This window comes from Athene cunicularia (genome assembly GCF_003259725.1).
Source record: "Athene cunicularia isolate RWA chromosome 9 unlocalized genomic scaffold, athCun1 chr9_part2, whole genome shotgun sequence".
Taxonomy (NCBI): domain Eukaryota; kingdom Metazoa; phylum Chordata; class Aves; order Strigiformes; family Strigidae; genus Athene; species Athene cunicularia.
The window spans coordinates 680,419-706,265 of NW_020799111.1; the positions used below are offsets into that span (position 1 = coordinate 680,419).

At 40.7% G+C, this 25,847-nt stretch overlaps 1 protein-coding gene across 1 annotated transcript; it reads right to left on the reverse strand.

The window, feature by feature from the left end:
• Positions 1 to 872: 872 nt before the first annotated feature.
• UBXN7 (UBX domain protein 7) lies at positions 873 to 22,989 on the reverse strand. The gene is made up of 10 exons (XM_026855507.1): positions 22,838 to 22,989; positions 20,784 to 20,851; positions 17,869 to 17,934; positions 15,818 to 15,930; positions 9,518 to 9,664; positions 9,031 to 9,121; positions 7,766 to 7,893; positions 6,983 to 7,376; positions 6,150 to 6,229; positions 873 to 1,674 (listed from the first exon to the last, which is right to left on the reverse strand). The coding sequence occupies exons 1-10, from the start codon at positions 22,957 to 22,959 to the stop codon at positions 1,513 to 1,515; spliced, it is 1,371 nt and encodes a 456-aa protein (XP_026711308.1). The 5' UTR covers positions 22,960 to 22,989; the 3' UTR covers positions 873 to 1,512.
• Between the last annotated feature and the right edge of the window lie 2,858 nt (positions 22,990 to 25,847).

Consider the following 25,847-nt stretch of genomic DNA (forward strand, 5'->3'; position numbering starts at 1 on the left):
ATGGTAGGTCTCACATGCCTTTTTCCTCACTGATGAAGAGCAGGCTAAACTGAGCTCTTAATGTAAATACACAAATTTGACACCTACCTTGTGGATGGCTGTTAGTCAACTTTTATCCCACTCTAATACCTACTGTAGCACCAACTGATCAACAGCTCAAAGTCTAGAGAAGACACTGGAAAAATAGGGCACTCTGCACTGCCCAGTGTACACACAGGATATGTTTGCATGACTTCTGGTGCCAGCTTCTAGAGCTGAAAAGAAAGTATAAATAAAGTGGTAGCTTTTCATAGAAGCCTTCCAGATTTAGAGGTAAGTGATGGTAGATGAACATGAAAATAGAATAAGCAGCAGCCTAGAGCGTTCAAGCCACCAGGCTGTGAAGTCTTTCATAAAGCATTAATTCACATCCCACAGTTTGACAAGGCTATGTATGTTTTTAATTCATGAAAGAAAACCTGCTATGTATGTTTTTAATTCATGAAAAAAAAATCTGCCTAAGACTTGCTGTCCTGCTCAGTTGCAGTCAGTGCTCTAAAACCCCTGCAAAGCTAGTCACACTCTTGGGGAAAACAAACAAAACACCATGAAAAAAAAAAAGCCGACTGTAAAGTTTTTATGACAGGTGTTTTCCAGAGAGTCCAAGATCTTTACAGTATCCTGCCACCTTCTATCATCATATGCAAAATTCTGAGAGCAAGTACAAAGGAGACACTTGGGGAATGCTGGGAAGAGAAAAAAAAATGGAAACTTCACCTACTTCTACCAAGGAGTCAGTTCTGTTCCACCACTGGACATGCAGCTTTCCTGCCAGGTCAAGCAGTCAATCCCATTTATAGTATAGCTGGGTTTTTTATTTTGGTTGGTTGGGGTTTTTACTATGTCCACTGGCAGCATTTAAAGCAGCAGGAAGACATGCATGCAATCTAGAAGTCTTTAAATTAGATGGGGGCCGAGTATCTCACCACAGCTCAAGCCAATTTCTTCCCAAAACCCAAGCTTTTGCAGAGCACTAGATAAGTGAACCCTCGAGAAAGCTGTAAGGTTAATGGAGCCCTTTCGTGTAGAGAATCAAAACAAAGGAAAGACTGTACTGAAGATTACACTCTCTCTCCTTACAGACAGATGACTCAGTGCCTTATCACACTATTTTCAAAAATAAATTAAACAGAACAGATTTAAGAATAGCAGCAAGAAGGGTATGTGTGTTATGGCCCCTCCAAGCCCCAGCATACTGGATACACAGATCATAATTTTATTTTATTCCATGAAAACAAAGGAAAGATGTTCTTCCTAATGCTCTCCGCAAGGCCCAAGCTGAGGAAGAAAATATAACTCTGAACACTCTCATTTGGTCACTAGAGCAGGAGAAGGGAAGGAGAGAGAAGGGCCAGCCAGCTGCCTGCCTGATTTCCGCACTGCAATCCTATGACCCTCAACTGCGTATTTAATGAGTTGGGGTCCCAGGCAAAGAGGAGAGGGGAGGAAGGCTGGGAGAACGCAGCCACGGTGCTAATTCCTTTCCTGCACAAAGACAGTCTCTTGCGGACACAGGCCTGCCTCCTGTAATGTGATCTCATAGTCCAGGTGGGAGAGTTTCCTTCGAGGGAAGTTGGTGAGAAGTTCAAAGCGTTCATTGGGGTATCCTTTTGACTGGACATGTTTCACGAGAGCCTGGAGAGAAAGAAAGACAAAGAAGTGTCACAGAATTCAAAACAACACAAAAGAATGTAAAAAAAAATATCCCGTTTTCCTTTTTTAAAGGAAGCTTATAATCACAGGCAAACAAAATTTTGCATGTACCATAGACTGTCTTTTACTTTATCTAATTCGGCCCACATGTGGTATGAATAACCATAAAAACTAATTACCAAGTGATCCCTTACCTAACTGATTCTTTAAACAGAAGGAAGACATATATAACAGTACATTAATTCAAGCAAGCTGAATTCCACATCACACATTCAAGTCATGGTAAAATAAGATTTGCAAAATAGTCCTTAAGTGCTCCAAAACAGAAGCCCCCTCACTTGTTTATCAGGCATTACCCTCACACTAAACCGAAAAGCCACCAAAGATGCATTTTTGTGAGATAGCATTAACAAAAATAAATGCAGTATTTTTACTTTTTTTTTTTTTCCCCTGCCTTTGAAAAGCATGTGGTTTTAGGGTTGTTTTGGGTTTTAAAGTTCTTGTCAATTCATTGACTTCTCTGCCTACAATAGCAATCGGGCAGGAAAGAGAGGGCATTGGGATCAAGGGGCATCAGCCCCACAACCCAACAAGCAGACATATCAGGAGGAGCTAATGTCCATGCTAGAACGTGAGAGATTTCCCAAGTTCATCAGGGAACACAGCAGATGAGAGCATAAAGTATGAATAAACAGGGACAGAGAAATGGAGATTGGCAGCAAAGTAGGGGATACTGCAACAGAGCAAGACACAGACAGAATGAAAAGTTGAAGCTTTTTAAAGAGAGGAAGAAAGACAATTAGTATGTAATAAAACAGAAAGTATGAAAAAATAAGGGAGTCCCAACAATACTGTTCACATAGTTTTGGTGGGCAACTTATGCCAGTAAATTAAGAAGGTAAACTAGCAGTATTAAGCTTCTCCTGAAACTAACTATTCCACTAGCTTCTCCTCGCTCTCTAGCTGCCACTCCAGGACCACAGTGATCCAGCACACAGAAAAAAGTGGCTACAAACAAGCACTCGGCAGTTATTGCCACAGCTCACAGGCAAGGGGCTCGAGAGATCACTTGGGTGTCTGTTCATTTTGGTGTTTGTGTTCTGGTAGGAAAGCTGACAGTCATCTGGTGCTGACATGACACACGATATGGTCTCCTCCCACAACAGCCCACAGCACTCTTCTAATGTTTCAGGGGCAGCAATACTGATGGAACACAAGGTCAAGGAGCTGCAGGAACAGGTCAGCTTGTTCTGCTGCATCAGCAAAGATGAGCAGGAGATCAGTAGGATGCTTGGCAGCAACACTGCAAGGGCAAGAACTGAGACCTTGTGGTGCAGACACAGTGGGATGACCAGAAACAAGACATGAACAGCAAGAAAAGGCACCCTGGAGACCTATGGCCGCAAAACAGTAGCTCTCCTCATAGCTGGGGGGCAGACAATCAGTTGAAAAAGCTATATAAAGTCTTGGCAATAAATGGCGAAGACAAACAAGTTCCACTGGAAGCCACAACTGGACCCACTGGTCCTACTCAGCAGGTCAAAGCCAGCAGTGAGAAGCAGCGCATGCTGGTGGAGGGGACTGAGACACCCAATTGCTGACCTAACTCTGAATCTTGGAAGCCCACTGTTTGCCTAGAGCCAAGATCCAGGATGTCATGGACAGATTGTCAAAGTCATGAAGAAAGCTCAACACATGCCTGCAGTGCACCCCTGCAGCAGCACCAGGAAACCTGAACTGCCTCAACAAGAGTACTGCCAGCAGATCAAGGGACAAGATTATGCCACCGTGCTGGGCCACACCTGGAACACTGTGTTCAGTTTTGTGTCTCCACATTCAAGAGGGACAAGGAAAAACGGGAGGATCAAGAGCAGGACCATCAAAATGTCTAGAGTATAGGACATGCCTTGGTACATGAGTAAAGGTTGAAGGACTTGGATTTGTTCAGCTTAGAAAGGAAAAGGCTTGGTGGGAATATCATCACAGTGTTCCACTATAAAGAAAATAAAGGCATTTCTTTCACAAAGATGCACGGTGTCAAGAGAAAACACACACAAGTTGCTCCAGGGGAAATTTCATCTGAATAGAAGGAAGGAATTCTTTACCACAAGAGAAATTAGACTTTGGAGTACGTTGCCCAGAGAAGTGCTGGAATGTCCCTGGCTAGAAGTATTCTAGACTCAGCTTGAGGGGGCACTGGATAACCTCATATGCAGCCCTGCTTTCAACAAAGGGTTAGACTAGATGATCTCCAGGGATCCTTTTCAACCTGGACTTTTCCAAGATTTGATGACTGCAGAACAGCCAAGGAAGTACCTGCATGGAGATTTCTTCTGATTTCATCAAAATCCACACATAAACCTTTAGTATTAGGAGACTGTTGCCCAACCTCCTCTTTTACCTGGACTGTTCTCCAACTATCTGCAGAGTACAATCCCTGTGTCTGATGAGAAATGCAAGTAAGTGGGTTTGACTTCCTTTTCAGGCAATAAGGATGATGAAAATTCCTTTTACACTGTATTTAAAAATTCAGTTTAGTTTACTGCCCACATCTGCCCCCTGTCCTGTTTAAAGGCCACCCTTTCCTGCACACTTTAAAACACTTGGTAAACAAAAGTTATTCAGGTAGCCAGTCAGTGGTGAGATGAAGGGCTGAGCTGTTGAACAGAGTGAAGTCAGCTTACTTAATTGCACACAATGAGCAACTGCTCCTATAAAAAAGCAGTAATACTGGAAGCATAAGTATATCCTGGAGATAACAGTGTGTAACGCAACCACTCTTGATTGATAACAATGCAATGATTTAAAAAAAAAGTTTTAAAAAACAGCCAGTGTTGGTGGGAGAGCAACATCATATGACCAGTTAAAACTTCTGAAGTGCAATTGTCTCCTTAATCTCTTTTTATAGTTCTGGAGAGCTTTAAAATGGAAGAAACTAAGGGCTGAAAAAAATCAGCATGGAAACGATGCTCACAAAGAAACACCTGAGACTCAATCTTGATCTAACTGAAATGGTTTTAAAAGATCACATAGCATGAACACAAAGGCTGCCTGTCCAGCTCTGCAATAAAAAGATACCTTTACCCACAAACCTTGACTCACCTAAATTCCTCTGCTGACTGTAGAGCAGGTGGCAGCAAAGGAAATCACATGCCGAGATTAACTTCCTTTAACTACCACAATCCATAAAATGAGTCAAACCAGAAGTCAGAATTACCAGGAATATATTAGCATTACACCTACATACCACCTAAATAAATTAGTTAAGTATTCAAAAGTGCTACATGTTTAATAATACACGCAACTTTATTTAACAGACTGCTTTCAAAAAGCAGTTAAGATATAAAAGAGTACTTGGAAAAAGATTATACACCAATGACTGCTAAGAAAAAGCAAGAATGAAGGTCTGAAAGTAAAGCTGGTTCCTACAGTAAGAATGATGCTCTGGCAGTGTTCCTCAGTCTTTCTATTTCAGCTCCTGAACTCCACACGTGGCACTGCAGGTAGTCTACATCCTACCCACTTATGCTTGGTTTTGAGAGAGTTGACAGTATAACAAAAGCAACTTTTTTTTCCTTTTATTTTCAAGCAAAAGAGTTAAGGAAGAGAATATGAGCTTGAGACACCGTACAATTCTAGAGTGCCGCAGACTAAGTTAATTTCATTTTCTGTAAGACATGTCACACTTTTCTCCTAAACCGAAGAGGTGTGCTTTTGCCTTCCCTAAGACTTCAATGAAGAGCTTTTAGGTTGATTATACTAAAACAACCTTCACTAGCCACTCTGTCATGAAAACTCACAGCTAACAGGAATACAGTGACCTATTTACACATTGTTTCCAGATAAGCATCTGCAAAATTTTGATGTCAATGCCATCCACATTGGCTTCTCCAAGGTAAACAAGCTCAAAGCACAGTTGAGATGCACACCTGAAGCAGAGTAATTAAGTAATATTGTAATAAATTTGTTCTGGGAGAACTTCCTCCAAAGTCTGCTCTGTCATCCACATTCAGAAAGGAGTGTTGAAGTACAATGAGACACGGAGAACAAGAATGAAGTTTTTCCTTTGATTTCACTGTTGTCTGACCATGGGTAATGACTGAACTCTTCCATTTGGAAAAAAAAAAAACCAAACACAAATGAGTGAGCTGAGAGTACTTTATGATAATGATGAATTCAAAAGCCATTTAGAGTCATTTTAGAAAGGAAACTAACAGTTTTGGGAGTAAGACAGACACTGGAGTGTACACACAACTCAAGCAGCAATGGAAACACACAGAGCCAGCAGAGTCTGTCGATCAGAAGAGAGGAATGACACAGAAGAAACAAGAGAATGACAGCGTAAGCACTCCCTGAATATACCACTTTCACTAGATCCAATTTTAATAGTGCCACCACAGTAAAAAAAAAAGAATCTCTTCTGTACTCAAACAAGGATTCTGATTAACTCCACTTACCAGAAGTTTAGCTTGTTCAGGCAGTGAAATTTGTTCCCTCTTCCCATCTGGATACCTTAGCATCAGCTGTGCCTTTGGTCCTAGCATAAAGGAAGTTACTACAAGTTAACAAACAAAAAGGCAGTTGAACTGAGCTCTTCTTCAGATTTTAGGTGGCATGCTTTACTGCACAGCATAGCAGGGTTAGGGACTGGAGACAAATACAAGGTTCCAGTCTATGAAGATATACTTCTACCACACGTGTTTAAAATACACACATCAAACCCAGGAGTCTTTGAAGAGTTTATAGCAGCCACTGAAAATGGACAGCCTTTCCAGAGAAAAAGCACACTGTGCTACCTCTGCCTTTGAGACCACCTCACTCTGCTGCATCCCAGCTCAGACACCACGGGGAGGAAACAGAGACTCCAAAAGCTCGCTTGTAATAACCAAGGTTGCATTACTAAAACTCAGTCCAGACCATCGAGGCAGCCAAGCTAACTGAGCACAAGGTGGGGCTGGTGTTATTCTGCTTCTCTTTATCATTCTGGTAGAAGCTCTGTCATATGCATGTGCATTACAACAGTGCACACTTAATTCCTGGGCAACGTCTCAAACTAAGAAACTCAAACTTGGTGACTAACATGATTCTGCAGTTTGTGGCATCATCATGCCGAAGTGGTGCTGTTGGCAAGGTGAACTGCTCAAATGTCTGGTGTCAGGGAGGGAATAAGACAGAAGAAAACATTTAGCTTTTCAAAACAAGAGATGAAACCATGCTTGGCAGCATATAAAGATTTTCAGGGAAAAAAAACAAAACACAGGTCACTAAAAAAAAAAAAGCGGCAACTTACCATTCACATCTAGGCTCTGAAACGTACTTTCAGGCTTGTCAGCTGACTCCTCCACTATCCCTGCATCAATGCAGGGCAGTACTCTGTGATTTGATGTTGTCCCGGGCTCAGTCCTTGCAGGAGGTTCAGCCTGAGGCCTCCGGCTCTCCTCTTTTTTATACCCCAAGTCCTTGTGTGGAGACTTCCTCAACTTGGCAGGATTTTCTGATTCTTCCTCCTCCTCAGATCCACAAACCGAAATAAACTCTTCGCTTCCAGAAAAAAGCTCCGACTCTGACTCCTCATCTGACCGACTTTCCTGTTTGGTCTGTGAGGAATCAAAATGCGTCTCCTGTAACGAGGCTCTGATAGCAGCTTCCAGCTGGCTGTCCTCACTGGCATCAATGAGACTCTCCTGTTGAATACAGACATAACACAAATACATCAAAATTGCTTTTAAATACTTACTGGAAATCAAGAGTCATCAGTCTTCCTAACAGTTTTAGTAGATTCTCTTTGGAACAAGCAGCACTGAAAGCTAGTCATGCCATGACTTCTTCTTGGAGTTTTGCGTGGAGTAACATATTTTCCTTCCACACATGCGCAATTCCACGACTGCTAAATCCAAAACACAAACTGCGCAAGAAGTTATTATGGGAGAAGGCATTCCCTGGCACATCTTATTTTTGCATGCTCTATTAAGTCTGTTTATACTACTGAATGGGAAGTAAGTACAGCTGGATAAAAACATGCTAGCATGTTCTTTCAGGTTTCTCCACTTCTCTGAGAGGGCCTCATACTTACTGAACGAGAGCATTTTTGGGGAGGGCTGGTAGAATGGCCATCCAGCTGTCCATGCTCACTCAGGAACCCAGTCACTTGGTCTAAGAAAGAAGTCACATCTAGCTGGTGCCACTCCACTAGTTTCTGGCCTAAGGACAAAAGGTGTTGTGAAACAATTTGAAACGATTTCAGTGAAAGATTGCAGCTTAGGGGCCAAACACACCAATTCACTGCTGCACATACACTCTGCAAAAGGCTGTATTTGTGGAACTGCAGCTTCCTATAGGCTACCAGTTGGTAACTATGAAGCTTCCTCTTTCCACTCCCTTGGAAAGATTTCATTCATGGACAGACATAAATACAGACCCTGTTTGTTTCCATTCTTTTATCTATAGGAATGTGTGCACAGAATGGTGAATTAGGCTTCAAAATTAAAAAAAGCCAAACCACTAAGTTTATGAAGAAGAATTTCTACATTTTTGTCTGCTTTGATTCTACACTTTGGCAAACAGCACTTTTTTCCATAAGTAAAGTGCTAAGAAGAGTATCCTAACTTAGGTTTCAACATTAAAAAAGGGGTTTCGGATGGTTTAAGTCAAATAGCAAGAAATGTCAGATCTAATTACAGACACTATTATCTCAGTCCTGAGAAGCAGGAGAATAGACCATTAATATAGTTGCACTGTATGATGATAAAAGAATAAAGGGTGTTTGGATACAAAAGAAAAAGTAACAATTTTGAAAGAGGTGGAGGGGGAAGTAGAAGTTTGATTGTTCAGGTAAAAACCCAAATGAACAAACAAAAACCCCAAAGCCAAAATGGTATTTAAAAATTAAGATGCAATTTAGTAAATCATTGCTGAGCTTCACAAAGCTACTGTGCAATAAGCAGGAAGCAGATTCATGTTATGCTTACAAATGTTGTAGTTTATTCATCACATGATTTAAGTACCTTTTAAGAGGACACTTAAATTCACTTCAGAGGTTTACCACTAGGTGGTACTATTTTCACTTTATAAGCAAAGTATTCACTAAATTGTAGCAAGTACGGTAATTAAATGCACATAATTTCAGCAAGCCTTGGGAGTTTTATTTCCTTCGTTCCTCCAACACATAGTATTTCACTGCTTCACGGACAACAAGGTCTCTCAGAGAGCAAAACAATGTAACTGAGAGTCCTCAGCTGAATGCAGCACATACTGTGATAGATGGTATTCCAGCCTACCACTGCCAGTCCTTCTCACGGGATATATAAACTGCAGGTAACCAACTGTCACTTATCTTACCTGTCCTGGGATCCAGGATGGAGACATAAGGGAAGTCTGCTAATTTATAAAACTGTATGTACCTCTGTCCTTCCTCACTGTCATGATATACCTACAAAATACCATGTTGGAAGCAAATTACTGGGTGGAGAGGGAATGCAAACAAACTGTACCTTCAAAATGTACAAAGTTTTTCCTCTATTTTACAGTATATGCTACAAATGGTTATGTACAGTTCTCAGCAATTCTGACAAACTGAAAACATGCCCCTAACACTTCATGTATTAGAAGCTACACAGTAACATCCTGAATGCACAGTTCATGCACCCAAATGCATATCCATGAACTACATCTACATCCGTAACTACACCTCTGAACTAACACATCTTTTCTGCAAGTTCACCAAGAGAACCACAACAGTGCCATTTTATTCAAAGTGGTCCATTTTTTTTGCTGCCCCACCTACCAGGACACCAAGTTACCTGCAAGGCCCCATTAAATTTCTCACCTGCCAAAAAATGAAATGTTCCCGGATTATGTTCTTCACAGCCTCATTGCTCCAGACATCACGGTTGAGACACTGACAGGCAAAATCTTGCACGTTCTGTATGTTTATCATGAGCCATTTGTTCTGCATCTGACCACACTCCTTGGCCTGTAAGCAGAGAGAAAAGCTTCGTTAGCCAAAACTGAAGAGCCAGACAGAACCAATGCCAGCAATGATCAGTGATGGCTTCTAACACTGTCAGATTTTTCACCAAAACCCCTTCACAGTGAAAAAGATGGACAGTGCTAGTGAAAAGGCATCCACAAAACAGAAGGCAGGGCTGAAATACCTGCTTTAAATGAGACTGGTTGAATTACAGAATCACACTGATGAACAGAGCTGCTGGATTTCAACAAGCCAAGCACAGACTGGGAAAAGCAACTTGGGGGTGGGGGGGACACACACAGGGACGCTGAATAAAGTACTTGTTCAGGAAAAAGTGTGGCCAGTCACACTGATCTCACAACAGAGGAAAGACCTGCTCATTCTAAAGATAAACCTGTGGATCATCTTCTATTTAAGTAGGTTGCAAAATTGTCAGAGGACTTGCATTAATTCAACAGGACACCCCTCTCTGCGTGTTTTCTTTTTTCTCTCCAAGGTTTGAGTTACTCTATTACTGTGCAACTGCCAAATTAGGCATCCTTTTTTGATGCTCGTTATCCAGACTGCAAGTGGGGAGGAAGACAGGAAGGCGCAGGAAGAAATCTTACTGGTTTGAGTCACAAAGCTGGCACTGTCTGATTGCTTGGTTGCAAGTTAATGGTAGGAGTTTGATCAAGAATGTAATTCTGATCGCTGAACTGTCATACCTGTTGAAAAAAAGAGGGCTATATCAACAGCAGGAATGCTCTTACCACCTGGAAAGACTGGAACTAGCATATAAACTCCCTTTCCTTTTAAAAAAGAAAAAAAGTATTTATTTATAAATGTGTTCACCATCCTGCTGGTAATGCACTTAACAGCAAACTCAAGGAATTAGGATGTTACGCAAGATTTTGCTGTTTTGGGCAGTATTTTGTTCCCCAAACCAAAGTTTTTACTTTTAAAACAAATTTTAGCCAGTGCACTTTCAAGTAGTCAGCCTATCCAATGTGTGATAGACAAACACATGAACCCCACACACTCAACTTCACAAAGAATCTCAGCCTACAAAATTAATCTGCATGGCCAAATGACCTGCAGAGAGCCGATTTTTACTTTACTCAAAGGAGGAAAAAAATGAATGTAGAAGTATGGAATAGTCCTCCTGTTCTTGCAAGGGACCTCATGCTAACTACTTACCACTAATATCACAGTGTCAGAATCCAGCATTTGGTCACTAAGAGAGAAAAGTGGGGCAGGTGACACCTAAGTAACTGGCAAGAGTCTTAAAATATAGTCATTATGCTTTTATTTGAAAGACATGTTTTGAGCTGTGGATTTTAAGAACTAATTCTAGGAAATCAGTTTAAGACAAGGCCTAGAGGTACTGCCCAAGTATAAAAGGGACAAAAATCCTTATGTTATTTGAATCAATTGGGTTGCCTTAGTCTTGTGTTTTAACGTAATCCATATTGGATTAAAAGAACAAGCTCAAAAATATATAACTAGAAAGCTGGAAAGTGTGTCTCACTCTTCTCCACTTACTTTCTGTATTTTTCAATATTAGTGAAAACCTGGCTCTACCTCTCCTCCCTCCAGCTAAGGTCCTCCCAACTAAGGGTGCAAAGCAGGAAATTCCACACAGAACATTTGCAAAGATGAGTTTTCACCTGTAGAGCAGGTATAGCTTTTCAAACTACTTCTAACTTCCTTCTGAAAACAACAGGCTTCACATTTAACATTTAAAAGGACACAGTTAAATTACTACCATCTCACACACACACAACTCTGCTCTTACACAGCTACTGGGTTTTTTCTGGAGGGCTGGAGGTATATGGAAGGAGAAGAGGGGGGTGGGGGTGGAGAAACACTGCAGGTTTGGAGATTATATTGGTGGGTCATTTTGGTAAGTGACACAAGAACAAGGAAACGCTGGCTTGCATATCCCAAAAGCTATGTCTGATGGCTTTTGATCCACTGTTTCCAACATCAACTGTCCCCCATTTCTCCTCCTCCTTCGAGGTATAAGGCACTTAAAGTGCAACAGACAGAGTAAGTACAGAACAACCACTGTTTGCAAGCATCTCTGTTTGAGGTTTCATCCATCAGGAGACTGGGAAATTTTAAAGACAGAGGTAATAAATCTATATACAATGGACCAGATGCAAAAAACAAACCAAACCAATCTGTCCTAAGTCTACCTTCACCCTTCCTACCCATTCACATTTTTCATCACTACGACAAGTTACAGCTACAAACCAGCAACCTGGTTAGACGATATGTGAAACAAGTCTTGTCTACACTCAGTAGTGGATCTCACTGGATAACCTCTACTCTCACATTACTAAAAATAACATGTTTTCCTCTCATTTGACTTTTCTGAACCACGTATGGTTTATAAATGTTGTGGTCATTCTTCCTTGCTCAGCTCTGTTGAAATGCACTGCTCCTTTAAGTCAGCAGAGAGAAACAAGGAAGTGGAGTCAGCATCTTGTGACCTTCTGGACATCTGCTAATCAAGCCTGATTCAGTTTGGAAGATAACAGGTGAAAAAATCAGAGCATGAGATTATCTAACAATAAACACCCTCTCAGCAGCACTTACAGTCCGTGCCTGGGCCAGAGCATACATCCTTTCATCAACCAGCCATTCCTACCCCAAAGAGGATCTGCAGGCTATGCTTATGCAAAGGGCCAGTCTAGAAGCACCTTATGCAAAGATAATTGCACCATTTGGGTACAATGACTAGTTTAGCTTCCAAACTATTGCTGCTTGCTATATACAAAGAACAAAAAAAAAAATCAGTTATCAGCTGTAAAGCAGGAAGCAGCTAGAAGCAGTTGAACTTGTAAAATGAGGAAACTTCATATAGACAGACTTAAAATTCTGCAACATTACATACAATCACTTCGCAGAAGTACTGAAATCCTAATGAGTGTTAAGCACCACAACTATCTCCTCTCTAAACAACAAATGCAAACTAGGACAATTTGGTGTGTACCCACCACAAATTAAATCATATCTGGCATCATATGCATGAAGAGATGAACACCTGCAATTTCTGAAAGCAGTCTTTGAGATAAGAAATGCATGCTGTTCTTTACAAAGCACGTTTGGTGTGCAATTAATTTTTTTATTATACTCCAGTGATTTATTCCTAGCAGATTCTACATTAAGCAGATAATTCTGAAACTTAGTACACATTAAAGCTCAATATTACATTCAGGAAACGACAGTTACAAATCATTTGTGCAATCTTAACTGACAACAGCCTAATCGTATAACCACACTACTCAAATACTGACTTTTCAGTGACACTGTGTATTTAAGCTCTGAAATATTCTTTGAAATTTTTAGTAGAAAGAAAAAGGCAGTTCAGCTCCACACCTTGCTGGCCCACCGGTTGTTTGCCTCTGGTTTATATAGCCCCATTCCACCAGTCACTAGGTAACTAACATCTCACATTCAAAAAGCCTGCAGGATTAAAAAAAAAAAAAAAAAGTATTTTACAGATTTTCTGCATCAAATCTTTTTCACCACACTTCTGTGGTGTAAATTAGTTAATCACACACTTAACTTCACAGGTATAATGATCCTAAGTTGTTCTGTATGTAACGCACACTGCTTTTGCAGAGATAGCAAGTTAAAAAAAAATTGGTGTCATTTAACACTTGAAAATTTCTCTTTAAGGAAAGTTAATTCTCATCTACTCTTAAAAGCTAGTATTACTGAGTTGAAATGAAATGGCAACTTTTTTCACCTTACTGATAACAAAGTTTCTTTGTAATTGAAGAAAAATAAGGTTTCTTAGGGAAAACCAAAGATAACTAAATCTACTTACTATCAAAATCAACCTTAGAGTACCCAAAGAGGAGCAACAAACAATGAACAACAAAGATACATGAAAACCTTAGTAAGACCAGATCCCACCATTCCTGCTAAGTTTGAATAAAGTCATAAATCCTAAATGATTCTATGATAAAATATACATGGTACAACACCAGCAGAATGTTCTTGCACACCCTTCCAGAGGTTAGAATATACCACACACCAATAATAAGAAGAAAACTCCACTTGATTAACACTAAACTACAAGAGTGTCAGAACGACAGTATTTAGTCTTTGGTACTTTGGAATGTGGTAAACATCTCTGATTTATTATAGAGTTTATATATGTTTATCTAAGCCTAGAGAGAAGGAAAAAGCTAACAGCAGCTTGCTAGATACTAATTTTGAGACACTCTGGTCACTGGATTCACAGGAGGCCTGACACTGTCCCAGGCTGAAGCAGTACAGCAGTCTAGAGTCATAAAAGGTAAAATGGAAGGGGTAATGGCCAACAAATTGAGAAGCTGAAGATTTTTATTGCAATGAAGTTGAGAAGCATCAGTTTGAAATGAAGGGTATCCCAGGGGACAAGGAACTGTACAAGAACACAGAAAGGTGAATACCAAGACCAGAAAGCGAACATGTCTAAGTTAAAGTTACCATAAAGAACAGGACAAGGTGTGTATATACAAACCTTTTCCCTCCCCCCTATTTTTTTTTTAAACTTACAAGACTAAATAAGAATGCAGAGACTTTGGGACAATCAAATCTATCAATCAGTTATTCCATACTCTACTTTTGACTGTGGCAGATGCTGAAGTCCTGATACGTTTTCATCAAGACATGAGGAAAGACTAGCACACATCTCACATCCCACAGCAGAGGTCAGAGGGCACTTGCTGACTCTGTATGTTCCAGTTTGGAGCTGCACTGGCTGTTTTCATGTGATTTCCCTTCACTGTTGCCTTTAACCACACATTCACTAGGTTCACAAAACAGCCCTGAACCAGAGGCCCAGTAGGCATCATCACCTGCAGGACCTGACACACCCTTGTTTGAGGCAAACCCTGGACCGTATACCACAAGGTTGGGATGTCTCAGCACCAGCTACTTCAGTCTGCTCATCTGCTTCCATCACACTCAATTACTTGATGAGGCAGACACAGCTATTCTTTGCCAGCATCCTTTCAAACCTGGAATTTCATTACAAGATTAAACATATGGAGGGCACTGTCAGAATACAGGAATTAGTGACAAGACAACTGATCCCTGGTGATTTGGGAAGCATAAAAAGAGAGATGAGGCCAACAGGATGAGAACTGGGGACTCAGTAAAGGCACACAGCGTTTCTGAAAAAAATTCTCCAGCATGCTCTAGTATTTGTGCATGGCAGTAGAGGCAAATGTGAAAAGAATGTAAATAATACTTCTGTTCAGCTCATGCAGTCAGGTCTCCAGCACTGTTTGCAGCAGTATTGCACCATTTAATCCTTAGTTTGCATTCTCATGAAATCATCTAATATATAATCATCATCAATCTCAGCTACTTCAAGATGACCCGGTGGAAGTTCAGTAGTAACTGCAACTTCTGAAGAATATCTAGAAATTACGGACTCAAAAATTAAAAATATATACCAATTTGGATATTCTCTGATCATTAGTTAAGTCCTGATCCATATAACAACAACTTATGACTAGATCCACACATGCCTACACAGACAGGAAAGGTGAGACCTGAAATTATTTAAATCTAACAGTCCCCTTCTCAGGCAGACAATCTCTTGGATACTTTTTCCATCACTACCAGATGCAAAAGACAGCCACTGTTATTTTATGCAAGAGCGAGACCACTACTGAAGATAAAGCTGTGCCTCTGTGACAAAGCCACACTCAAATACTTTTACTAGCTCAGGTATCAGAAACCATTTAGGTGTGTTAACATAACTCCACCCAAGCCTCTTAGCAGGGCTGTGCTACATTGCCCCTTGCAAAGTACTTGCTCACCTATGAAAAGCAATCTTACTTCAGCTTTTTCTGTATTGTGCTCTACAAAGATACCTCAAGGGATGCAATTTTTCCACTTGGACCAGCTTCCCTTACACACTAAAGTCTTTCACCAAGTGTGATTTGCCACACTGACATTTAAACACAAACAATGTGGTCTACCATCATTACTTAATCCTTCAATAAGTCATCAAGATTTCCATATGCAGTCCATCAAATATTTATCACTATACAGTTTTTTTAACTTTCTAATCATTCGTCAATGGATCCATACATGCCTAACACAAGGCTTGCACACTGTACACAGTCATCGAATAAGGAACTGCACCAAAATTTTGAAACTTACCGTTTCAAAGCTGCCTTTGTGCATCAGATCAATGGGAGGCCTGAAGAGGTCTGCTAGAGTAGTGAGTTTCTTATCTACTGCCCCTCCATTTCGTAGCTCCTGTTCCTGTCGAACTGCACAGCCCCAAGAGGAAAGGAAGCTGAGTTAGACAAAATACTCACACGATGGATTTATTACTGGCTATACACAAAACTTGGGCACTAGAGTCATAAGGTACACCTCACTGAACAAGATTAGCTGCTATGTAAGGTAAGAACTCCACCTGCCGCAGCTTTCTCAAGCACTTGGCATTTATTTCACTTAAAAAAAAAAAAAGAACCTTAACGAATGTGAGTATCAGCAGAGGAGGTCATATGCCCGCATTTGAAAACAAATGAGAAATATAAAAAGCTGTGACTTGTCCCCAGTGATGCTTTTAAAAGGGGAAACCAACCTAGATTGTAGCATCATAACTTGTTGTAACACTGGAATAGAAATATTCCAAGTACATCTTGACTGTAAGGCAATCCCACAGGAAAGAAAAAAAAACAACCAGACTTAGTTTACATGGAGAAATATCTTTGGATGTTTATATTAAATATCTAGTCTTCCCACAAATGGCTCAAGATACCACTGTCTCTTCCAGGTGAATGTGTTTTCAGCCCTGTTTATCCCCAAGTACCACACTTTGTGCTTGTTTCTTTTAGTGGTATCAATTCCTTTCAAAATAATACAGAACATATTTCCTACATAGACATGATCATATACAGTAAAGGTAAATTACAGCAATTGCTCACCTAAAAGTGCAACAACACAATGTATTTTATGGAACAAAGTCAGCTGAAATCAGCAATATCTATCCTGCAACCAAAAACTTTCAGGAGCTGTCAATGTTCCACAGCCTACAAACCATTTTTGAGCAGACACTGGATCTCCCATAGGGGAAAAAGCATCCCTGTAGAGCAGGCCTAGGAGCCAGGAAATATGGCCAGGGCTGCTTTTTCAGAGATAGCCCGACAGCAATATTCATCTATGAAGTTTTACCAAAAAGCATGATAAAATTTCATCACAAGCCTCCACAATTATTTATATATTGTGCATCTCTAAATGTCTTATAACAGAGGAGATGATGAAAAAAAATTTAAGGGTATGATGATTCTGTAAATGGTGTAGTTTCATTTATGCAGCTGCCAGTGACTGGAAAACCCTGACCAAACCTGTCAGGGGAACTAAAGTAATTATGAATACTAACTTTCAGTTTGGCATCCAAGAGCACCTAACTACCTGGAAACCTGCTGCATGGTTAGACCTCTTGAATGGTCCAGCAACATCAGCGACAACAACTGCACAACAGCTGTAACTCAGCTGTGAAATATCTGCTGTTCTGCTCTCAATTCTATGAAATTTAATGGCTTAAATAACAGCCATTATTTGTCATTTGAAGATTCTGCATATCAACAGGTAAGACACGGTAAACAGTGATTAAATTCATGAGAACCTTGCGCGTGGCCAAGGAAGAAGCCTCAGGGCTGCTCAAATCTAATTCAAGTGCCAGAATGACCATTGGCTAGGCAAGAAAGGTTCAGTGGATTAACTTCATTCCTACATGGGTGTTAGATTCTTCCCCTTTTTCAATTCCTTCTAGAGCAGAAAAAGTATTTTGAGAGTTGAGAGTTATTAAGAAAGCATTTGCCATACCAAAGCAGACAGAATATACTGTCTGCAGGTTTTATTTATGTAACACAGGCAAGTGTTTGGAGCAACACCCTCACTACCTGCTTCATATTCCATTATTCAGGACTCCTCTTTCAGCCACACCAGAACAATAAACTAACAACCTTCACTGTGCCACAAACATGGAAGAGACGTGTCAGCAAACAGTACTGACACTACAACAATGAACAGCATAATAATGTTATAAAAAACCCCTTTTGCTACACTGTAGGTAATTTAAAAACCGTTCAACAACTGAAAGCTGTCCTACCTTACAACAGAAACTATTTTTCAATCTTACTTGCATTTAAAAAAAAAAGAAAATAGAACCTCCAGCTTACTGATCTGTAGACACTTACTGGTTTCTGTTTGAAAATCCCGAAAGCCATCAAATATTGAGCGCGCGGGTCTGCGTCTTTTGGGAGCTAAAAAAAATTATTTAAAGAATTATTTTAAAATTATACAATCAAAATAATTACATATTAGTACCTTCCATCACATGTGTGGGAAAACAGAATAGGAACCCAAAGCATGAATGATGTGGGAAGGGCTGGAGGAGGATGGGAGGATGGAAATAGGTAGTTTGTAATACCCATTTCCTGACACATCCTCCCTCCAGCAAACTTTACCCCAGCAACCAAACATGTATTAACAATACACAAAAGTTTAACGTTAGCCCCTCCTAATGGGTTCACCAAGGCTCATCGATATGTAGTGGCAGTGCTGTCACAGCATCAACATGTCACAGTTCCAGTCAAGGTTTTTACCAAAGTAGATTAAAAACTTCAAAAGATTAAATCCTTCCAGTGGAAGAGTGTGGCTGTTTCCATTAGATCCGGTAACACTATCTGCAAGGAAACCTTCAGAATAGATTATCTGCAGCTGGACAGAGACAGCAGCCCAGGCAGATAACTGAAAGAGTACCTAAAAGTACCACTGAAGTCCTGTGGTACAGCACAACCACCATACTTGCAATGCAAAACAGAACTAGAAACTGTCTGCTACAACTTATTCTAACTATTCACCTGAAAACAGAAAAATTTTAAGATAGAACTTTCAAAGTCTAAGTGTTAGAAGACATAATAAATAATAAACAATAAACAAATTAAACAGATACAATGTATACCCACCGGAAACCTGTAGAAAGAAAAATCCATTTACTGTGAGAAAGTACGACCTGCACACAAGTCATAAAGGAAGTACCTCCAAAACTTGATTTTAGAGACCTTTACTGGTTTTGCACCCATAGCGTGTGCAGCATCTTTCACCTTGTGCCATACCAAGGGCATAAAGCATGGTATGCATGGTATGCAGTTCCAGTTCCTTGCATTCTTCTCATGCAGAGTAAAAAGGATAGAATCAGTGTGTCCCAGACAGACTACCATGGAAAAATAAAGTAGGCCTGAATGAGGAACATGCTTGTGAATAACACCTAACTCCAGTAAGTAACATCTCTTTCACCTCTAAATGCTGAGGCAGAAGCACAACCCACTAAAGAGCCACTTTAACTGCACTAAAAATAGCAACTGAAGGACTACTTCAGCAAAAGCACCATTTCCCTGGCCAGGCCTAGCTACAGCCTGGCAGCGCTGGTGAAGATTCACAGCAGTCCAGGCAGATGCTTTTCTGATATCCTTTGTACTGCAAGAGTGGATCCATGTACCTGGCAGAGCACAAATAGACAGGGTCATCTCTTCAAATGGAAGAAAACCTAAGTTCATACAACCATCTCAATATGACACTGATAAAAACAGAAACAGGAACGGCCCCTGCTTTGAGGTTAGAGCTGAGAAGATCCAAGTGAAGCACCTCTTGGGTTTCAGCCTGCTTGTCAGGCTGCTTCATGTTCTCAACAGAAGGGGCGTTAGTGAGCACGTTAGCACTGGTTGGGCCAGACAGTGCCAGGAGGCTGTCACTGCTCCACAGATCACCTCAGCTGGGAGGCCAGTGGCAGCAAGTCTGAGAGCAGTGTGTGACAGGTGGGTAGAACAGGACCAAGCATTAGGGTCCGCCAGTCTTAATCCTGCACTTCTTAGATTCTTGAACTCACAGGAGTCCACAGACCTCTGCCAAATACTTTGTTGGGCCACAGGAACAAGTGCACTGTCTTCAGAGGGCCCTCAGCAGGGCACCTTCCTCTGGAACCACATCTTGGCTTGTGCATCCTGGCTAAAAACCTCTCTGATGTTAAAAAAAAGCATCAAGAGAAAGCCAGTTCCAGGGTAAATGTGGAGCCTGGCCTTCTCCTTTCTAGCACAGGAACAAAACAATAGAAAAGAGCATCTCCTATGGGTATGAGACCACTTTAAAGATGAGCACTTGCATGCTCTTCCCTGATTAAAAGGGTAAGACTCTCAATCCACTTGACATGGCAAAAGCCATATAGGCAGCCAGAAATGACATGGTCAACATGAGAGGAACAGAGCCTCACAAGAGTAGAGGACGTAAGTGTAAAAAGAGAGTGCCTTAGATCTCCATACAGACATGGAGACTCTACAAAAGGAGAGGATAATGTACCAAGTAATCCAGTTGTGCTACAGAAGTTCCACTCCATGCTGCTGTAAAAGAACTACTACAGCAGAGGTTTGAGATTGAGGTTTTGAGATTCAGAACACTAGTGTATTACATGACCACTAAACAGTGTTTTAGATAAGCACCCAGAAGAAAACAGCATTTCTAACACCTGCTTCCTTAGAGCAAAAGAACGTTTCAAAAGCAGAAGTGATAAACAGCGTCAGAAAACAAACAAGAGAACTAGCTGCATGGTGCAGTTTAAAAAGCAAATTAAATTCCTAAATAAGAAATAGAGAAAACAGTGAGTAATCATATAGTTCAGCCCTTTCCGATCTATCATCTCCCTGAGAAGCATGCATTTGTCCTCTTCATTTTCATTCATCAGTCAAGACTCAATGTTTTATCCCACCACCTTGAACACTTTCACAGCAGTATCTCATGGTTCTGAACCCCTAGAATGCAGATGTATACTTATCATAGCTAATTGGCTGTTGCCTCACACAATCTCATGAAACAGGAGTTAGCAAATTAGTACCACTAGAAATGTAGCATCTCTAACGCGCGAGGTTTTCAATAATACTGGTGTTATTTCCAACTATGCAACCATGTTACATGGCTGCAGAGCTGCAGCAGGGAAAAAAACAAGAATAAAAATACATACAATGCTTTCTTCATGTTCAGCAAGTTCTGTTTTTCTTTTGTCACTTTAGCTCATCTCAAGGTAAAGAAAACAAAAACCAAAATAAGAACACAAGCCTACCTCCAAACAAGGGCTCAGGCTCTACTAAAATTTCCTGTTTTTGAGGAATTGGAGCTCGTACTTCATCCCTATCACAGGGGAAGAAAAAAACAATATCAGAGATATGACAATATTCCAAGTACTATATAAACCACATTGCATTGTGCTCCAGAGGCTCCTGCAACTTGAACCAGCTAAGCATGCTGCTGCACCATTGCACAGAATCCAGAGATCTGGGGTCAAAAGGGACCTCAAGAGACCACCTATTCCCACTCATGGCACTGATGCAGGACTTGGTACACTCTGCATTAAGATCTGGCATGGATGAAAGTCTTGACAGACTACACAAATCCCTGGGTGACTTGATTCCAGGCTTTGTCAATCTATTTAAACATTTTTTCTTCATTAGTAACTTTCTTAGAACTCGGAAAAGTTTCTTAAAACTTAGTAAAGTCTACTAATTAATCCACTTGCCACCCTCCTCCCCTGAGAGAGAATCCTAGAGAGACAAAAAATACTACCTTATTACCAGCTTTCTTCTGTTGGAAGACTTTTTGCTTCCACTTGAAACTCACAGCCCCCTCTTTTCCAGAGGAAGGAAAACAGCCATTTCCCCCCATTTCTGAAGCAATTATCTGCTTACATAGCTGTGCTTCCTCACATATTACCAGCTTAGTTATACTCACAGACTGCTACTGATTCTGTAACTGTGACTAGGAGAAGAAAGGAAATCACAAGAGCTCTGAAACAGTACCACTTACTCAGCGTGGTCACCTGGCCCATGGATCTACGTGAAGGAAGGCATGGGCTCACCCAAGGAAATCCACTGCTATAACCTACCTATGAACTACTCCTGAAGTGCCCTCTTCCCTCAGCCTCTTCAAAGCTGTAAAGTATGCAGTTTGTGGCTCTTGGCCATGCAGGTTTCAAAAAGTAACTCATAATGGCAGCAAGATGCACTAACCTTGCTATTAACCTCCACATCTTTGATTGCTGTTGTGAAGCTAGTTATTCTCCATTTTGCATTTGCATATTTATTGTTCTCTCTTCCTAGAAGTAACACTAAGCTGACCAGCACCTGGAGGGTGTCAAGTATAAAAAAGAAAGTATTCCAATAAAAACTTGAATCTTAAGTCACTGATGTGCCAGAAGTTGTCTAGAAATAAGAACTCTAACACCTATACAGAGATACAGAGTTTTAACTTCATTACCTGTCAAAGGTTCAAGCAGGAAGGCACTTGACATCAACTACAAAGGTTAGTACCAAAAGAATTGTATAAATTTATACATGTGCTTCAGAAGTATGAATGGCAAGAATTTTCTTTAAAATTTAGTTGTCTTTTTCCTGAAGTGGAAGATTTTCATAAAGATGAAAGCATGGCTAGGTTTAATTTCAAACATTTAATGAATGTGACTTACACCAATTAGCTTCCACTCAAAATACTCCATTTATCCCAAGCAGACACATTAACAGGCAGCACTGAAAGACTTTCTGTCATGCTCAAGTGGAACAACTCTTCCCTTTATTGGCATCTGATGTGCAAGACACTGATGCAGATTTTGTAGTTGCTTATTCCTCTGCATACTAGTGTACACAATCTAGCCTTTCCAATGCCAAATCTGGTTACACTTAAAATAACACTGTAAAACCCTTACAAATGGGACTTAAGGTCACTGCATTTGTAAGAACCAAAACAACAGAACCCTCTAACTGCCAAATTAACATAGAGCAAGATTGCTGGAGCAATTTAAAAGTAAGAATCTCCTACTACCAGACCCCCACTTTAATATCTTGAGTTGTCTGCGGAAGTGGTATGTATGAGCTACAGAAAACTTCTGAAGTACATGCAAGAGAGACTAACTTGTGTTGGTCTACACACCAACTCATGTAATGAGAACTTATTTACCCAGAACAATATTGGATCAATGAATTTAACAAGATCATCAAAGCAGCACGTATTACAGTGAACTGACAGCAGGTTAGAAGTGACAATTACCTTATTTGTTCTGCCTTGCACTATTAAATTCTTAAGACAGACTACTCGTTTATACAGACATGTCCATCGGGTACCTACTCAGTGTGCGGTTGAACTGCAGACACCCCTGCAGAACTGGTGCTAGGCTCCTCTGCTATGCCTCCACCATCCAGAAACATGGTCACAGCCATCTCCAGGTTATTGTTGCACGCTTCAAGCATATGCTTTCCCACACTTTCACTGGCACCTGTAATGCCAAAAAAAAATTAAACCATCCTTTGGAAAGCATTTGGATTGGAAGTGCTAGAACAGCTGACTGGCAAGCTTTCTCTCTCAAAGCATTAATAATTAGAAAGAACAGTTTATTATCTCTAAAGTACAACTACAAAACAACAAAAACATACATATCTCATAGGGAAAGGGAATGTCTGCATATAGGACAGCCAAACTTCTTCCTTCCATCAAGAGAAAACTTAGAGGAAGCCACCTGAGGGGCTTTAGCATGGTTCTTCTTTTATTCTAGAGGTCAGATGTTTTCCTGGTACAATTTTATTTTCCAAACACCAGCAGGCATACACAAAAAGAGAAAACCTTACTTGACATTTTAATAGGGAGAATACTAAATCAGCTGCTAAAGTTTTTTACCTTCTTAGATATTTAGAGATGGAAGAAAATATACCCCATTTTACCAACTGCGCTAAAAGGCAAAAAAAACCCCAGCAGAAGCTCAGTTCACATAAGAGGGGAGAAAGAAACCCAAGAGGGAGAAAATAGTACACATCTACACAGTGATTTGCATAATGACTAAAATTTATTAAAATCTCTCCTAAGCACAACTAAATCCAGTGTTATTCTTGCTGCTCAGGATGAAACAGTAGTTCTTAGCAGCACTTGGAACTGTTGTCAGAGGGTCATCCTCTACCTCCAACTTCTCCTCAAAAAATATACCATCAACAGAAGCACCCTCATCAATGGAAGCTCTCATGCACCCAACCCTTCAAACATCTTACTACAGCATCTGTTTCTATAGGTGGTGGGCTGCCAAGAAGTTTGTTTTCATATGGGAAGGGCTGGTAGACAGGAAGAGTGGCAAAACGTAGCTGAACCAGGTTGGAAGTAGCTTTTGGATCTGTAATAATACTTACTAGGTTCACTGCACATCACCAAATTGAAGAAAACACCGTCCCCAGCATCACAGTCACAGATAACTTAAGTTTGGACAAAACACATTTGGACGTTTCTCAGATTTTCTGGGAAAGGTTCAAGAAGATCTAGTTTGAACAGAGAATATGCTTTGAAACTGTTGAGATATATCAGTTCTAAATGACCTGCATCACTACATTAAATCATGGAGAAAACCAAATTGATGGAGGGAACTGTTTTTCCGAAAAAACCCAACCTGCCATGACAAGCGTACTTCGATGGCAGTCAGCTGTATTTTAAGACCTTAATGGAGATGAAAAAAAGCATAAAATAAATCTCAAAAAGTGATGCAAGCTGCAAGACCATCAAGTTTGCATTACTCAAACAAACTGCTCGTTGGCATTTTCAGCCTATTTCAATGTCAACTGTAGCAATTAAACAACACCTGTACAGTTTGGAATACACATACCACACCTCAACCTCACTGAACAGTCATGCCAAGTCATTCTTTTAGAAGAACTAGAAGAAATATTATATTCAACCCTCTGCTGTTTAAAGATACCAACAAAGTGCTTGTACAGAAGCACAGAAAGTGCTGTGTTCGTTCTCCATCACTCTTAAGGAAACTGCTACTGTATGAATGTTTTCAGTGCTTGTGCTGGCAAACAGAAAATACTAAACACTTGCTAAGTCTCAAAGCAAATTTCAAGGAGATCCTATCATTTGACTGGTAAAGATATACAGGAGCTAACATTCCCTTAGCAATACTTTTCTGGGTGAGAGCACCAAAGTAAAACACAATTCTGCCATCTGGGTAAGAGAAATACATCAAGGGCTATTTCTCCTCATTCCTCACTATCACCTACGCTAGAATCGAACTGTTGGTATGCTATTCATTCAGGCTTTTCCCTACAGACAGGAGTGATCTCGTACACTTACAACTCAAAGTTGAAAGCTGCTAACACAAACCACTGAGGGTGTGTGCGCTTCTGAGCACCTGTCAAATCACACCAGTATTGGCAAGACAAGCTCCACAACAACACTTTTAGACATAACCTTAAATTCTGCTAAAATGGAAAAACAAAACTTCAAAGCTCTACTTTAATAGTGGGTGGGTGAAGCCCAGCAGATATTTTTTTTTCTCTGGGTGAAAGCGTAAAGGGGGTACTCATGTCTATCCCTGTAAGCACAAAAAGCTGTCAGGAAGAGCAAGCTAGTATGGCTCCACCTGCTCTGGTTCAGTTTTTAGCAAACAGGCACTACTGAAAAGAAAACACAAGGCACACACAGGCACGTACTATAATGAAAACGTATTTGCTCTCGGTTGTTTTCATTTTGAGGGTTTATTCTAAAAGGTTTCTTTAAGGAGAACTGAGTGATCAATAATTTCCCAGTGTACCCTACCGGCATGTTCCCGGCCATCCCTGGGCAGGATTTGAGTGCATCCAAGCCCGAGTATAGGGATGCAACCTGACACGGAGCTGGTTAGAATGATGAAATTAAAAGCAGCCTCACTTTTATCAACTAAAAATCCAAAGTTGCTTTATTAAACACTCCTTCAGTATTTGATATGTAATTCCAGAAGCAGGGGGGAACTATAGTGAAGCAGATTAAACTCAAAGTGGGTCAAGCGCTCAAAGTACAGAAGCTAAAGCAGGAAACTTCAATTTAAAAGCGACTTGCTATTTGCAGTAGCAAACTGAATTCTTAGTAAGCCATGCTTTTTTTTTTTAAAAAACGCAGAATCCCCGGGGTTCAGCTCCAGTCTCCCTCCCGGCCGTCAGCTTTCTTTGCAGGAGTAGTACGCGGTTCCCGGGGCGAAGCGGAGCGCCGGGAGGGAGACCCGCACCCCCGAGAAACTCGGCCGACCGGGGACAACAGAGAGGCGTCTGCAAGCCGCCGCTAAAAGCGAGGCGGACCCCACGACGACCAGGGCGGAGACACCCCGGGTGCCCGGCGCGGGCCT